General features: G+C 44.6%; 1 protein-coding gene across 2 annotated transcripts in view; it reads right to left on the bottom strand.

Annotated features, from left to right (window-relative positions):
- LOC120065323 (complement C3-like) overlaps window positions 1-17710 on the bottom strand; it is a 55514-nt gene that overhangs the window by 22877 nt on the left and 14927 nt on the right. For both annotated transcript variants that reach the window (XR_005478662.1, XM_039016229.1), the window contains exons 14-24: window positions 17325-17480; window positions 12625-12754; window positions 7651-7719; window positions 7072-7266; window positions 6778-6889; window positions 6583-6665; window positions 6355-6494; window positions 5913-6125; window positions 4296-4353; window positions 3959-4045; window positions 2843-3046 (exon numbers count right to left, since the gene is read on the bottom strand). Coding sequence is in view for 1 of the 2 variants with exons in the window: in XM_039016229.1 (XP_038872157.1) it covers window positions 2843-3046; window positions 3959-4045; window positions 4296-4353; window positions 5913-6125; window positions 6355-6494; window positions 6583-6665; window positions 6778-6889; window positions 7072-7266; window positions 7651-7719; window positions 12625-12754; window positions 17325-17480 (1447 nt within the window). In the remaining variant the exon portion in view is untranslated. The remainder of the gene's footprint in view (window positions 1-2842; window positions 3047-3958; window positions 4046-4295; window positions 4354-5912; window positions 6126-6354; window positions 6495-6582; window positions 6666-6777; window positions 6890-7071; window positions 7267-7650; window positions 7720-12624; window positions 12755-17324; window positions 17481-17710) is intronic.

Here is a 17710-nt window from a genome sequence, read left to right as displayed (position 1 = left end):
CCCCACCCCACCATAATCCATCCTAGCTTCCTCCCTCTAAGAATGTCCACCCTCTTTTTACCCCCACAAAATCCTCTTAATAACATCACTAATAAGGACAGCACCGGGACAGAGAGATAAATCAAGACAGAGGGATAGATAAGAATATAGAGGTAGATCAAGATAGAGAGGGAGATCAGGATAGAGGGGCAACTCCGGACTGAAAGGCAGCTCCGGACAGAGAGACAGCTCTGGACTGATGGGCAGTTCTGGGTATCTAGCCGTTTCAGGCTGAAGGGCAGCTCATGGCTGACTGACGAATCTCGACGCTCATGGCTGGCTGACGGCTCTCGACGCTCATGGCTGGCTGACGGCTCTCGACGCTCATGGCTGGCTGACGGCTCTCGACGCTCATGGCAGGCTGACGGCTCTCGACGCTCATGGCAGGCTGACGGCTCTCGACGCTCATGGCGCTCTGACGGCTCTGGCTGCTCATGGCGCTCTGACGGCTCTGGCTGCTCATGGCTCTCTGACGGCTCTGGCTGCTCATGGCTCGCTGGCGGCTCTGGCTGCTCATGGCTCGCTGGCGGCTCTGGCAGATCCTGTCTGGTTGGCGGCTCTGGCAGATCCTGTCTGGTTGGCGGCTCTGGCAGATCCTGTCTGGTTGGCGGCTCTGGCAGATCCTGTCTGGTTGGCGGCTCTGGCAGATCCTGTCTGGTTGGCGGCTCTGGCAGATCCTGTCTGGTTGGCGGCTCTGGCAGATCCTGTCTGGCTGGCGGCTCTGGCGGCTCCTGTCTGGCGGATGGCTCTGTAGGCTCATGGCAGACGGGCGGCTTTGCAGGCTCATGGCAGACGGGCGGCTTTGCAGGCTCCTGGCAGACGGATGGCTCAGACGGCGCTGGGGAGACGGATGGCTCAGATGGCGCTGGGGAGACGGATGGCTCAGATGGCGCTGGGGAGACGGATGGCTCAGATGGCACTGGGGAGACGGATGGCTCAGGCCGGATACGGCGCACTGTAGACCTGGTGCGTGGTGCCGGAACTGGAGGCACCGGGCTAAGGATAAGCACCTTCCTACTAGTGCGGGGAGCAGGGACAGGGCACACTGTATTCTCAAAGCCCACTCTATAACTGATGCGTGGTACCGGCACTGGTGACGCCGGGCTGAGGACAAGCACATCAGGATTAGTAGGGGGAGAAGATACAGTTTGTACAGGGCTCTGGAGACGCACTGGTAGCTTAGTGCGTGGGGCCGGAACTGGAGGCACCGGGCTAGATACACGCACTACAGGGAGAGTGCGTGGAGGAGGAACAGGGCTCAGGATACGCACTGGTAGCCTAGTGCGTAGTGTAGACACTGTAGGTACTAGGCTGGGGCGGGGAGGTGGTGCCGGAAATACCGGACCGTGGAGGCGTACTGGCACTCTTGAGCATTGAGCTTGCCCAACCTTACCTGGTTGAATACTCCCGGTTGCCCGACCAGTGCGGGGAGGTGGAATAACCCGCACCGGCCTATGTAGGCGAACCGGGGAAACCATGCGTAAGGCAGGTGCCATGTATGCCGGCCCGAGGAGACGCACTGGAGACCAGACGCGTTGAGCCGGCCTCATGACACCTGGCTCAATACCCAATCTAGCCCTACCAGTGCGGGGAGGTGGAATAACCCGCACTGGGCTATGCACTCGTACAGGAGACACCGTGCGCTCTACTGCGTAACACGGCGCCTGCCCGTACTCCCGCTCTCCACGGTAAGCCTGGGAAGTGGGCGCAGGTCTCCTACCTGCCCTTGGCCCACTACCTCTTAGCCCCCCCCCAAGAAATTTTTGGGTGTTACTCACGGGCTTTTTGGGCTTCCGTGCCAGACGCGTTCCCTCATAACTCCGGTTCCTCTCTCCGGTAGCCTCTGCTCTCCTCAGTGCCTCCAGCTGTTCCCATGGGAGGCGATCCCTACCAGCCAGGATCTCCTCCCATGTGTAGCAACCTTTTCCGTCCAATATATCGTCCCAAGTCCATTCCTCCTTCTTTTCCTGTCCCTTACTCCGTTTACTCCGCTGCTTGGCTCTGGTATGGTGGGTGATTCTGTAACGGCGGTCCTCCTCCTCTTCTACCGAAAAGGAGGAGTAGTGATCGAACCAAGGCGCAGTGGAGTTTAACGACATAATTTATTTAACAAAACACGAAAATGACTCAACTAACAAAACAACAAAACGGTGAAGACAGACCTAGACGACGAACTTACATGAAACAAGAAGAACGCACGAATAGGAAACAGACTACATAAACCGAACAAACCGTATACAGTCCCGTATGGTGCAAACATAACACAGACACGGAAGACAATCACCCACAACGAACACTGTGACAACGCCTACCTAAATATGACTCTTAATTAGAGGAACGCCAAACACCTGCCTCTAATTAAGAGCCATACCAGGCAACCCAAAACCAACACAGAAACAGAAAACATAGAATGCCCACCCAACCTCACGTCCTGACCAACTAACACACATAACAACTAACATAAATAGGTCAGGAACGTGACACCCACCTATTTTAATTTACCCCTACATCACTGACTGTCAAAAGATAAAGTACCAAATTCGCTACAAAGGCTAGGAAACCCACGCCTGATCTGTTCAAGCAGAAACATTTTAAAAATGTAAAAATCGAACAATTGCTTTTTGTGTGGTTGTTAACCACAAATCAAATGTGAGAAACAAAAACATTAATTGTTAAAACTGCACTGTAATATTAGGCCTATAGCATAACTTTAATGTGTTTACTTCCAATCAATGCCATCCTCTCTGGGAGGTGTGTAACTGTAAATCCAAAACTAAAATGTGGAATTCATCAACTTTCTCACCTCTTTGAATGTAGTTGACTGCTTGATTTCTGCGTTCTAATCCCACCTTATCCCACTGTTTGGTCGTGTCCAGGTAATAAGTGGCGATGAGAGGTAAAGTCATGCCTATCATGTTTTGCTCCCCACAGCCACCTGGTTGTCGAAGGAGGTCGCCCAGGGGTGAACCACTGATAGCTGCCTCTATCGTGCTGGCCAACTGCTCACCTGAAAAGATGCAGAGAGTAAAACATATATAAATGCAGACGTTAAAACATTATAAATGCATACAATTAAACATAATAATAACTGGAATATGACTTAGTCAATGGTCAGTGACAACATGACAAAGACAGTTTCTTTTTGTTTCTTTTTTTACCTTTATTTAACTTAACCTATAAAGAATACCATGGATCTAATAGACCTACACTACAACAGCATTATTACTGATCTGGACTTATCCCTACACGACAACAGCATCATTACTGATCTGGACTTATCCCTACACTACAACAGCATCATTACAGATCTCAATTTATCCCTACACTACAACAGTATTATTACTGATCTCAACATATCCCTACACTACAACAGCATTATTTCTGATCTCAACTTATCCCTACACTACAAGAGTATTATTACTGATCTCAACTTATCCCTACACTACAACAGCATTATTACAGATCTCAACTTATCCCTACACTACAACATCATTATTACTGATCTCAACTTATCCCTACACTACAACAGCATTATTACTGATCTCGACTTATCCCTACACTACACTCTCTTGAAAAAAGGCGCTATCTAGAACCTAAAAGGGTTCTTCGGCTGTCACCATAAAATAACCCTTTTTGGTTCGAGGTTAGAACCCTTTTGGTTCCAGGTTAGAACCCTTTCCCCAGAGGCTTTTTCGAAGAGTGTAAGCTTCCGAAGCTCCACACAATGTTTTATTCTATAGACCTACTGATGATCTTAATAGCCGTGGCAGATACATTTGCTACTCAGTGGTCCTCTAGCTTTGTGAACCAATACGAAGCTAGTGAGCCGAGGGCAACCATCTTATTCAACTAATGTTGTTAACACGTATTCGTAGTACATTTCTAAATGGTCCATGTGTGTCAGATCATTCCGTCTCACCTGTCACACTTATGTGTGTTCTGGCAGGTGTATTTGGAACCTGGTTAACCAGTGCACCACTCCGAACGCGCACAGTATCCGTCCCCCCTTTTAACCCGGAGAAAGACAGAGACAGAGAGAGACAGCGACAAAGACAGAGCGAGCAAATAATGTAAACAGTTGTTACGAGTTTTTCCATTCAATCTCACCTACAGGTAGAGCCATACAATTTGACTTGCATATTAAGAGAGGAAAATGTATATTATCAACCATCATGATACTCATCAGTGCAACGAATGGTAATACTGTCACTGGAACTATAGATGATCTACATCTGTGTATGCTACCATACACTCACCGTGTTTGGCGGGATCCAGTTCCTTCTTCACCTGAAGCCTTGTCAGCACCCCTTCGGGCTGTCATTGTTAGAATGAAAACACGGTAATTTGCTCATTTACTTATTAATCAACTCAGCATATATGTTTTTTGCTTGAATTACAACAATTCACCTGGTGGCCTAGGTTTTCCAAATAGGGTCGATAAAGTATTTACTTTAACAGCACATAGGCCTACTTCTTATGGGAATGGTCTGGAATCATAGTAAAATAGCTGGGCTTTCCAGTTACCAAAGATTCAAGATTCAACATCCGCCGCAAGGTTCAAGAACCGCCACCTTACTTTCGTATCAAAAATTAGGACAATGGTCTCATGGACCATCGGATCTTAGTACAAGGAGTCCCATTAGGTATGTTTTTAAAGGAGAGCTCACTGTATTTGCTGACAGGTTGAGGCACCAGTACAACACCAGACGAGCCAAAAGTCAACCTCTTCCAAAAGCACCTCACACCAGCTGAAATCTTCCTTCTTAATCAAGATTCATATTTTGTTCCAAAACACCTATTAGTGACTTTTCTATTGACCAGAAAATGTTCAGCTCTACCAGATTGTGTTTTTACCCTCCACAAGTGACACCCACTCCACCTGTCTTGAAGAGATTAAATTCAAACCCATGAATACCTTGTGGAAGACGAGGTAAAGTCTGGTGGGAGCAGAATAAACAAAACAATAAACAAAAATCTGTCCCTGAACAAACTACAGGCAGATTCTACACTCAATATTTTCATCAAGTGGACCAGGGCGGGCGACAGTGATTATGGATACTGGCAATTATATTATTGAATACAAAAGACAATTGTCAGACTTCAATTTATACAGTCCTCCGACCCCACCCCAACCTACAACAAACTGAACAAGGAGACATCGGGGTGTGCCTCCTGAGTGGCGGAGAGGTCAAAGCCACTGCATTGCAGTGCTGAGGCGCCTCTACAGTCTGGGTTCGATCCCAGGCTGTGTCACAGCCGGCTGGGAACTCCAAAGGGCAGCACACAATTGGCCCAGTGCCGTCCAGGTTAGGGGAGGGTTTGGCCGGAGGGCTTTCCTTGGCTCATCGCGCTCTAGCATCTCCTTGTGGCGGGTCAGGCGCCTGCAAGCTGACCTCAGTTATGAGTTGAATGGTGCGGCTGGCTTCCGGGTTAAGCGAGCAGTGTGTTAAGAAGCAGCACGGCTTGGCAATTCATGTTTCGGAGGACGCATGACTCGACCTTTGCCTCTCCCCAGCCCGTTGGGGAGTTTCAGTGATGAGACAAGATTGTAACTACCAATTGGATATCACAAAAAAGGGGTAAAAGAGACATTGGTGGAAGCAGTAAATCACATCCCCCTCTTCTACACGTAACTGAAGATCCACAAGGGCCTGGACAGGCAGACCCATTGTGTCAGATATTGGGAGCTTTCTACTCTGCCATCTTATCATAAAGACAAGTGATTTCAGTGACAAGTGAAAGTCCTTTTTTCTAGCAACACTAATTATTTAGTGTTCTTCTTACAGTGTAGTTGGTTACATGGATGGCACCAAATAAAGCCAATCTGCACCTCGGAGAGTTTGGGAAAGGTCAGAAGCAATGGTTTGCCTTACCACCACACGTAGCTCCTTCTTAACACCGTCCCGACCACCCCAATCTCGGACGGAGGCCTTCACCTCGATGGTATGGAGGCCCAGGTTCATGGGGATGATGACAAAGGGGACACTTCGTGTGGACTTGGGGTCCACCATAACAGTAACAATATACCTCCCCTTCTTGCTGGCAGAGCTGCACACGTCTGATGTCTCCCTCAGTTCTACACGGACCTGCCATTAAGGTGGAGAGGGGTAGTCACATCACCGTGCATCTAATCAGATAAATACCACACTGAATGGTATAATAATAATAATAATAATAATAATAATAATAATAAGGCACAGAAGAGGTCATACTGATTTTAGAATGAAATATTTGGGTTTACTCTGTATACTACCTGCATCTGCAGGTTCAACTCAACACGGTTGCGTGCCTGCCTTTAACTGACAATAAGCTTACGGTTATAGAGTTCTCCCTGTAGTTGTGAAGAATGGCTTTGATTTCCAGCTGCTCATTGCGTACGGCAGAGTAGGGCAGCTTCAGATCAAGGAAGAAGTTCTTCCAGACAATTATTTTGAGCGGTTCAGACACACAGATTCCTATTGAGCAAGAGAGTTGCCATAAGATAGAAGATGTAGAAAGAGTAGCCACCAATATAGCAAGAAGGGTACAAATAAGTGAGAGTACCATGTGTTTTGGACAGGCCAATGGCAGTGATCTGCCAGCTGGTGATGGAATCCGGTAAGGTCATTTTTATGTTATGCATAGGACTAAATGGTAAAAAGAAAATATGTAGGATTTTCATTACATGGGAAAAGGAATATGCATTATAATGCATTTTACTGTAGTGCATTGAACAATCTCAATAAATACTGCTCTTACCACTGCTTATTGTCAGGACACTGCGGCAGACTCTCCTCCTTCCATAGCCAACTCTCAGGGAAGAAGGAACGGGAAATGATGTTGTTAAAACTTTCAAAATCCTCTTCTTCACCTTACCAAGAGTGACAGAAATTCAGACAGTTCCCATCACTGTTAATGTATTTCCCTTTTACACAGAAGGGAATACCAGAATATTTTATACATTCACACTCTGGTTTTGTTTATCACACTGGATTTACATAGTGTGCAATTTTAGAATTGACAATTCCAGTCCACTACAGTTGTTTCACTTACTGCGGGCTAATATGAGCTGGTCAGTCTTGGCCTCTTCACGTTTGGTGGCCATTTCTCTACAACACTTCAGGAAGGCTTCCACACACTCTGTTCCATCGCTGATGTATTGGGCACGCCGCTCGCACGTGTAATCTAGAATGTTCTTCCTCATACCGTCCATGCAGCACTGTCTCTCCAGGCCTGTGTACTGGCTCGCTAGGACAGAGAGAAGTGCATTATCAGTGAGATTCTGCATTATCGCAGAGTGATCTGCAAAACCTTTAGGGAAATCAAGTGCTGAGAGTTAAAGGAATTTTAAAAGGAATATAATTCAATGAAAGACAAAAAACCCTGAACATCATTTGAAGTTTGTTTAGTGGCCAATCTGGACAGCTGTCTTCCTATTTCGTAATTGGTTCTCATTCCCAGAGGTTGAAAACATAAACAATAAAACACTATTTGACATCCTTGCAACAGATGTCTGTTTGGTAAGAAAGAAGTACTAAGTTCTACTAATAAATAAATACATATGTACATGGTTAAAACAAAAACATCCAGTTTTAAGATCAGGCATCACAAGCAGAGAAACTCTTGTCCTACCCAGTGTGGTTACGACATCATTTATAGTCACTGCTCGTCGTCTCCTTGAGTTGACAGGGCAGCTGGAGACTAAAGCACACAAAGAAGAAGACGGATTTCAATGCACAAAACCTGCCTGGGAGATTTGACAAGGCAATATTAAGGACAAATGTTTTAGGCCTACATCAACCAAATTCCACAGTGAGAATGAAGATACTATGGTGAAGTAAAATATGATACACCAGCTGATAACTGGCTAAAATGTGATATTGCCAATAGTGTATTTTATAACTTAAGTATTAATATTATATATTATATAATTATATAGCGCTTTGCAAAGAACCAAAGTCACTTTACAATTGTAGAAAAAAAACAGTAGTCAAAACAAAGCCAGGCTAAACAAAAACATGAGAGTGAAAGGAGGCCACAATGAGGAGAAAGAGTGTGATGTATCAATGTACGAATGAGTGAGCAGGTGTTCTGTGTGTCCGAAAACAAACGCTTAGTAGTCATTGGCATCTTTTTGCTACGTTGTAAGACTTTTACAAAGTGTCTAGAAATGATATCTGCGTGGCCAACCAAGGTATCAACCCTTATGAGGTCAGAAGTAGAAGTAAGCTGACTGCCAATGGTTTTGGGAGACACACAACATCCAATATTCGGCCAACACATATTTTGCACACATTCAGATCAGGTTAAAGAGATTGCAAGATTGTCAATTTTCAGATTAACTCAAGGATACCATTTGTATGTCTCTGTGTGCAGTTCGAAGTAAATTGCTAGCATTGATCAATGAAATTACAACCTATATTCACCCACTCAAAAAACAGCCGACAGTTATTGAATTTCTAATGTGTTATCACTATGCTTTCAACCATCTAAAAGCATAACCATATTCCAATGGAAAAACAGATTTTTGGTTTAGTTGTCACCCAAATGTCTATCACCACGCTTTCAACCATTTACAAGCACAGCAAAGTTCAAATGGGAATACAAAGTCAGATATTTTGTTTATTTATACAAAGGATTAATGCGTCATCACTGTGCTTCATCTAATAGCAGAACCAAATCACTTGTATTGTAGTTGAGATTACACTAAAAGAACATGGTCCAAGTGATTAATGCCGTTTGAGATTCTGCACAGATTATTACAGCAATGTGAAGACCTCCAAAGACCTATTTAACCTTTATTTAACTTGGCAAGTCAGTTAAGAACAAATTCTTATTTACAATGACGGCCTAGGAACAGTGGGCTAACTGCTTTGTTCAGGGGCAGAACGATCGATTTTTACCTTGTTAGCTCGGGGATTCAATCTAGCAACCTTTCGGTTACTAGCCCAACGCTCTAACCACCAGGCTACCTGCCGACCTATACATGCTATCGTGTATTTGGGGAGGTTCTCTCATTCTTCTCTACAGATCCTCTCAAGCTCTGCCAGGTTGGATGGGGAACGTCGAGCACAGCTATTTTCAGGTCTCTCCAGAGATGTTCGATCCGGTTCAAGTCCGAGCTCTGGCTGGGCCACTCAAGGACATTCAAAGACTTGTCCCGAAGCCACTCCTGTGTTGTCTTGGCTGTGAACTTAGGGTCGTTGTCCTGTTGGAAGGTGAATCTTCACCCCAGTCTGAGGTCCTGGGCACTCTGGAGCAGGTTTTAATCAAGGATCTCTCTGTACTTTACTCAGTTCATCTTTCCCTTGAGCCTGACTAGTCTCCCAGCCCCTCCTGCTGAAAACATCCCCACAGCATGATGCTGCCACCACCATGCTTCTCCGTAGTGCCAGGTTTCCTCCAGACGTGACGCTTGGAATTCAGGCCAAAGAGTTCAATCTTGGTTTCATCAGACCAGAGAATCTTGTTTCTCATAGTCTGAGAGTCCTTTAGGTGCCTTTTAGCAAACTCTAAGCAAGCTGTCAAGTGCCTTTTACTGAGGAGTGGCTTCTGTCTGGCCACTCTACCATAAAGGCCTGATTGGTGGAGTGCTGCAGAGTTGGTTGTCCTTCTGGAAGGTTCTCCCATCTCCATAGAGGAACTCTAGAGCTCTGTCAGAGTGACCATAGGGTTCTTGGTCACCTCCCTGACCAGCTTTAGGAAGAGTCTTTGTGGTTCCAAACTTCTTCCAAGGACGATGGAGGCCACTTTATTCTTGGGTACTTTCAATGCTGAAGAAATGTTTTGGCACCCTTCCCCAGATCTGTTCCTCGACACAATCCTGTCTCAGAGCTCCTTCGATCTCATGGCTTGGTTTTTGCTCTGACATGCACTGTCAAATGTGGGACAGTATATACAGTTGAAGTCAAAAGTTTACATACGCTTAAAACTAGTTTTTCAACCACTCCACAAATGTCTTGTTAACAAACTACAGTTTTGGCAGGTCGGTTAGGACATCTACTTTGTGCATGACACAAGTACATTTTCCAACAATTGTTTACAGACAGATTATTTCACTTATAATTCACTGTATCACAATTCCAGTGGGTCGGAAGTTTACATACACTAAGTTGACTGTGCCTTCAAACAGCTTGGAAAATTCCAGAAAATTATGTAATGGCTTTAGAAGCTTCTGATAGGCTAATTGACATAATTTGAGTCAATTGGAAGTGTACCTGTGGATGTCTTTCAAGGCCTACCTTCAAACTCAGTGCCTCTTTGCTTGACATCATGGGAAAATCAAAAGAAATCAGTCAAGACCTCAGAAGGAGGTGAACCACACGTCTGGTTCATCCTTGGGAGCAATTTCCAAACGCCTGAAGGTACCACGTTCATCTGTACAAACAATAGTACGCAAGTGTAAACACCATGGGACCACGCAGCCGTCATACCGCTCAGGAAGAAGACGCGTTCTGTCTCCTAGAGATGAACGTACTTTGGTGCGAAAAGTGCAAATCAATCCCAGAACAACAGCAAAGGACCGTGTGAAGATGCTGGAGGAAACAGGTACAACGTTTCTATATCCACAGTAAAGTCCTATATCGACATAACCTGAAAGGCCGCTCAGCAAGGAAGAAGCCACTGCTCCAAAACCGCCATAAAAATACCAGACTACGGTTTGCAACTGCACATGGGGACAAATATCATACTTTTTGATGAAATGTCCTCCGGCTTCCATCCCCAGTCTAACGGCCAGTCGGAGCGAGCCAACCAGGACCTCGAGACCACCTTGCACTGCCTGGTCTCCGCCAAACTCACCACCTGGAGCCAGCAGCTGGTGTGGGTGGAATACGCCCACAACACCCTTCCCTGCTCTGCCACGGGCCTATCACAGTTTTATTGTTCCCTGCGGTATCAGCCCCTGCTCTTCCCTGAGCAGGAAGAGGAGGTCGACATACCTTCTGCCCAGATGTTTTTCCGCTGCTGTCATTGTCCCTGGAGGAGAGCTCGGTCGGCCTTCCTCAAGACCACCTCCAGGTATCGATGACAAGCGGATCGCCATCGGATCCCGGCTCCCCGGTATCGTCTCGTGTAGAAGGTATGGCTATCCACCCAGGATCTGCCCCTCCGGGTGGAATTCCGCAAACTCTCCCCCCGGAATATCGTCCCGTTCCCCATCTCCAAGATCATTAGCCCCTCTGCTGTTCATCTTCTGTTGCCCCGTAACCTTCATATATACATTCCACCTTTATGTGTCCAGAGACAAACCCATGTCTTACAGCCCTTTGTCTCCCAGTCTTATCGATGGCCAACCGGCTTACATGGTGAGGCGTCTCCTGAAGGTTCGACCTCGGGGCAGGGGATTCCAGTGCCTGGTTGACTAGGAGGGTTATTGTCTCCATCCCCCTCCAGGTGTTGCCCATCTTCCCCAATATATCCCCGGTGTATTTATACCTGTGTTCTCTGTTTGTCTGTTGCCAGTTCGTCTTGTTTGTTCAAGTCAACCAGCGTTTTGTGTCTCAGCTCCTGCTTTTTCCAGTCTCGCTTTTCTCGCCCTCCTAGTTTTGACCCTTGCCTGTCCTGATTCCGAGCCCTGACCACTCTGCCTGACCCAGAGCCTGCCTGCCGACCTGTACATTTGACCCCCTCTGGATTACCGACCTCTGCCTTATCCTGAGCCTGCCTGCCGCCCGGTACCGTTAACTCACCTCTGGTTTACTGCCCCCTGCCTGCCTTGACCTGTCTATTGCCTGCCCCTGTTGTAATATTAAACTATTGTTTATTTGACGTGGTCTGCATCTGGGTCTTACCTTCATACCTGATATGGATAGCAACAGTGAATCTCTTTAGTTTTTAAGTGGAGATTTTTCTAGCTAAGCAGTGCTTGGTTAAAAGCCTAGATGGGAGACCAAAAGGCAGCTGTTGATAGATCAAGTCTCCAGTTGGAGGTCCTGCCCAGCCTATAGTTTTTTTCTGATACTGGATATAACGTTGAAGATCTGACATTGTTTAAAGGTACAAAGGTTTGTCTATGATTAAATTTGGTTACCATGATGACATAATCCTGTGGTTGAAATTTCACCCTCAAAACAACAGTTCCCTTCCCTTTTTCCAAAAGTTGATGACTTTTTTCAAATCCAATTTATTTTCCACATAGTTTCAATGTCACAATATGTTGACAAATTATGTTGAAACAACGTTGATTCAACCAGTTTGTGCCCAGTGGGTAGTGACACATTGCCTCTATCAAACCAATAAAGCATTTTGAACGGGTGCAGTTCCAAAGAGACATAGAGTAAAAAAAAAAAAATACCTCTGACTCGCAGCAAGCTAGCGTGCATAAGATACAAAACAAATGCCGCATAGGCTACTAAAACAGAGACACGGACAAAACAAGAAAAAATACGAAAAATTGCCTATACTAAGGTAATCAAATCCGAGCGCTGAATGCCATTGACTCCGACCGTTCCCATTCAAACTAAAAATCCAAATGTGAAGTTCGCCTGACTTCCGATAGTCAAGTGAACGAGACAGGACTTTGGAAGGCTGGCCACGCAAGACTAGGCAGGCCTGAATGTGTATTTCAGCTTTTATATAGAGGCCTTATACTTGGGCTTCACATACCTGTCCTCTGAGGGGTGTCCCCTGCACTGTTGGATGCAAACACCAGCCCAGCGTCGTAGAAAACGCCCATACTGTCCATTCCACTCCCTGCAGTGCAGCCTGTGTCATGTTTCTCTATTATGTCCCAGATCTAAGGATGGATTCATGCACATACCAATGCCATGTACGCACACACACACACACACACACACACACACATTTACCTATTCTTGTGGGGACAAAACAATTGATTTGCATTCAAAATCCTAATTTCCCGAACCCAACCGTACACTTAAACCTAAACCTCTAACCCTAATTCTAACCCTTACCCCTAATCCTAAAATAGCCATTTCCCTTTTGGGGACCGGCGAAATGTCCACACTTGTCCAAACGTTCCTATTTTACTATCGTTGCGAGGACTTCTGGTCTGCTTATGGTCCGCACAAGGATAGTAAAACCAAAAACACACATACACACAAATCAGCTAAGTCTGAAAACATTCCCAAGTGTTGGTGGGCAAGTATGGCGCAATCTTCTGTTTGGTCCAAATGTATTTCAGTTTAAGAGGACATAGTACAAATGGAAATGTTGCATCTATCAAAAACCCATTTAGCAATTTGTTTTTATTTGAAGATTCTCCTAGTTGAATTCCCTCGTAAATTCATTTGAGCAGAATTTTGTGCAGTCGGAAAGTATTCTGACCCATTCCCTTTTCCCACATTTTATTACGTTACATTTTGTTACGTTTTAATCCTAAATAGGATTATTTTTCTAAATCCTCATCAGTCTACTCACAACATGATGGAAAAGTGAATTATATTTTTTTTGCAAATGTATAAAAATAAAATAACTTATTTACATACAGTTGAAGTCGGAAGTTTACATACACCTTAGCCAAATACATTTAAACTCAGTTTTTCACAATTCCTGACATTTAATCCTAGTAAAAATTAGGATCACCACTTTATTTTAAGAATGTGAAATGTCAGAATAAAAGTAGAGAGAATGATTTCTTTCAGCTTTTATTTCTTTCATCACATTCCCAGTGGTTCAGAAGATTACATACACTCAATTCGTATTTGGTAGCATTGCCTTGAAATTGTTTAACTTGGGTCAAATGTTTCAGGTAGACTTCCACAAGCTTCCCACAATAAGTTTGGTGAATTTTGGCACATTCCTCCTTACAGAGCGGCTGTAACTGAGTCAGGTTTGTAGGCCTCCTTGCTCGCACACACTTTTTCAGTTCTGCCCACAAATTTCCATGGGATTGAGGTCAGGGCTTTGTGATGGCCACTCCAATACCTTGACTTTGTTGTCCTTAAGCCATTTTGCCACAACTTTGGAAGTATGCTTGGGGTCATTGTCCATTTGGAAGACCCATTTGCGACCAAGCTTTAACTTCCTGACTGATGTCTTGAGATGTTGCTTCAATATAGCCACAATTTTCCTGCCTCATGGTGAGATCTATTTTGTGAAGTGCACCAGTCCCTCCCGCAGCAAAGCACCCCCACAACATGATGCTGCCACCTCCGTGCTTCACGGTTGGGATGGTATTCTTTGGCTTGCAAGCCTCCCCCTTATTCCTCCAAACATAACGATGGTCATTACGGCCAAACAGTTCTATTTCTGTTTCATCAGACCAGAGGACGTTTCCCCAAAACCATAGTCTGGCTTTTTTATGGCAGTTTTGGAGCAGTGGCTTCTTCCTTGCTGAGCGTTCTTTCAGGTTGTCGATATAGGACTCGTTTTACTGTGGATATAGATACTTTTGTACCTGTTTCCTCCAGCATCTTCACAAGGTCCTTTGCTGTTGTTCTTGGATTGATTTGCACTGAGTTTGAAGGCAGGCCTTGAAATACATCCACAGGTACACCACAGGTACACCATCAAATGATGTCAATTAGACTATCAGAAGCTTCTAAAGCCATGACATCATTTTCTGGAATTTTCCAAGCTGTTTGAAGGCACAGTCAACTTAGTGTATGTAAACTTCTGACACAATGGAATTGTGATACAGTGAATTATACTGTAAGTGAAGTAATCTATCTGTAAACAAATGTTGGAAAAATGACTTGTGTCATGCACAAAGTAGATGTCCTAACCGACTTGCCAAAACTATAGTTTGTTAACAAGACATTTGTGGAGTGGTTGAAAAACGAGTTTCAATGACTCCAACCTAAGTCTATGTAAACTTCTGTAACTATTCAGACCCTTTGCTATGAGACTCGAAATTGAGCTCAGGTGCATCCTGTTACCATTGCTCATCCTTGAGATGTTGAGATGTCCACCTGTGGTAAATGTAATTGATTGAACATGATTTGGAAAGACACACACCTATCTACATTTACATTTAAGTCATTTAGCAGACGCTCTTATCCAGAGCGACTTACAAATTGGAAAGTTCATACATATTCATCCTGGTCCCCCCGTGGGGAATGAACCCACAACCCTGGCGTTGCAAGCACCATGCTCTACCAACTGAGCCACACGGGACCTACATAATATTCCATAGTTGACAGTGCATGTCAGAGCAAATACCAAGCCATGAGTTTGAAGGAATTGTCCGTAGAGCTTCGAGACAGGATTGTGTCGAGGCCAGATCTGGGGAAGGGTACCAAAAATGTCTGCAGCATTGAAGTTCCCCAAGAACACAGTGGCTTCCATCATTCTTAAATGGAAGAAGTTTAGAACCACCAAGACTCTTCTGAGCAATCGGGGGAGAGCAATCGGGGGAGAAGGGCCTTTGTCCGGGAGATGACCAAGAACCCAATGGTCATTGACAGTGCTCCAGAATTTCTCTGTGGAGATGGGAGAACCTTCCAGAAGGACAACCATCTCTGCAGCATTCCACCAAGCAGACCTTTATGGTAGAGTGGACAGACGGAAGCCACTCCTCAGTAAAAGGCACATGACAGCCCACTTGGAGTTTACTAAAAGTCACCTAAAGGACTCTCATACCATGAGAAACAAGAGTCTCTGGTCTGATGAAACCAATATTGAACCCTTTGGCCTGAATGCCAAGCATCACGTCTGGAGGAAAGCTGGCACCATCCCTACGGTGAAGCATGGTGGTGGCAGCATCATGCTGTGGGGATGTTTTTCAGCAGCAGGGACTGGGAGACTAGTCAGGATCAAGGGAAAGATTAACGGAGCAAACTACAAAGAGACCCTTGATGAAAACCTGCTCCAGTGCGCTCAGGACCTCAGACTGGGGCGAAGGTTCACCTTCCAGCAGGACAATGACTCTAAGCACACAGGCAAGACAACGCAGGAGTGGCTTCGGGACAAGTCTCTGAATGTCCTTGAGTGGCCCAGCCAGAGGCCGGACTTGAAACCGATCTAAAATCTCTGGAGAGACCTGAAAATAGCTGTGCAGCGACTCTCCCCATCCAACCTTACAGAGCTTTAGAGGATCTGCAGAGAGGAATGGGATTAACTCCCCAAATACAGGTGTGCCAAGCTTATAGTGTCATACCCAACAAGACTCAAGCCTGTAATCGCTGCCAAAGGTGCTTCAACAAAGTACTGAGTAAAGGGTCTGAATACTTATGTAAATGTGATATTTAATATTTTTATATATAAATATGCCAAAAATTCTAAAAATGTGTTTTTGCATTGTGGGGTATTGTGTTTAGATTGATGAGGGGAAAAAACTATTTAACCCATTTTAGAATAAGGCTGTAACATAGCAAAATGTGGAAAAAGTCAAGGGGTCTTGAATACATTCCGAATGCACTGTACCCACATTTAAAACCACGTCACTTTTTTTATAGCCACATGAAATACGTTCCGTGGGGTCTGAAATGATTGACACCATTGATAAAGATTAGCAACAATGACTGTATAAAATAATAAATCAACTATTGTACGCTCCAAAATTGGGAAATTATATTATTTTATTCTAATAAATGTTTCTGAGAAAGAGATATTGTTTAACAAGTAATTTATTTATTCTAAAAAAGGGTAGGTGTCAAAATTACTGACACCCCTAAAGATTCTTATAAATAAAGTTGTCATCATTTTTTGCATTTGGTCACATATTGCTAGTACACAATGACTACATCAAGCTTGCATTTGCAGTTCCAATAACAGGGGAGGTTAGCATGTCTTGGGGGGTATCATCTTGGACCATCTCATCATCATTATTCACGATTCATTCAGGACTGTCCATAATCATGGTGGCATCCACATTAATGTAGACGTGTTTAAAAACAAATTTTATTCTAAAAGGACACAATACACTATTTACCATTCATTTCTATTGGGCACAAAATATTCTGAAACACAACCAAAACGAACTGCAAATGCATCCAACAAGTGTGTAGAGTCACAAGCTTGATGTAGTCATTGCGTGCTAGGAATATGGGACCAAATACTAAACTTTTAATGACTTTATTTATAAGAATCTTTAGGGGTGTCAATATCTTTTAACCCTACCTTATTTTTAGTAGTTGTTAAACAAAATCTCTTTCTCTGAGCAATTGTATTAGTATAAAATAATATAATTTCCCAATTTTTTGGGACATGCAATAGAACTCAGTATTTCTTTTATACAGTCGTTATTGCGCATCTTTTTCAAGCATGTCAATCATTTCCGGACCCCACTGTAGGTATGGACTAACATCAATAAATAAACAACTATGGACAATTTAGATGAGAAGACTCAGAGTCTTATTAATTAGGTGGCAGAAGTAGGGTAAGTTCAGTCTGCAGTTCTTCACCTTCGTCTGAGTAAGTCGGTTTTTGTCATTCAAGATGTAGACCCCATTATCCACGGCCACAAGTCCCACCCTGGCCTCTGAATCACCAATGACAGACAGGGTGACTTCTTCCCCAGGTGCATGACCGCCACTGGGACTGACAGCATCCACTTTTAGCTGTGGGACACAGACGGAGGTAATGTTTGAGAAGTCTTGAATGCAATACCTCACATAGAAATACTAACACAGCAAGGCAACAGTTTTAAGAGGGGGAGATGGGCAAATGGGTATAACAGTAGAAAGGTTGGACACAGGGATTGAACCCCGATTTCCGGTGGAGAGTGGTAGATGTGACTAGAGCCGAGTGTAACCACTAGACGATGGGTTCTGTACAGTGAGGCAACAGT

The sequence above is a fragment of the Salvelinus namaycush genome, chromosome 2, assembly GCF_016432855.1.
Source record: "Salvelinus namaycush isolate Seneca chromosome 2, SaNama_1.0, whole genome shotgun sequence".
NCBI lineage: Eukaryota > Metazoa > Chordata > Actinopteri > Salmoniformes > Salmonidae > Salvelinus > Salvelinus namaycush.
Note: the sequence above shows the minus strand (reverse complement) of the source record. Positions and strands in the feature narration are given on the sequence as shown.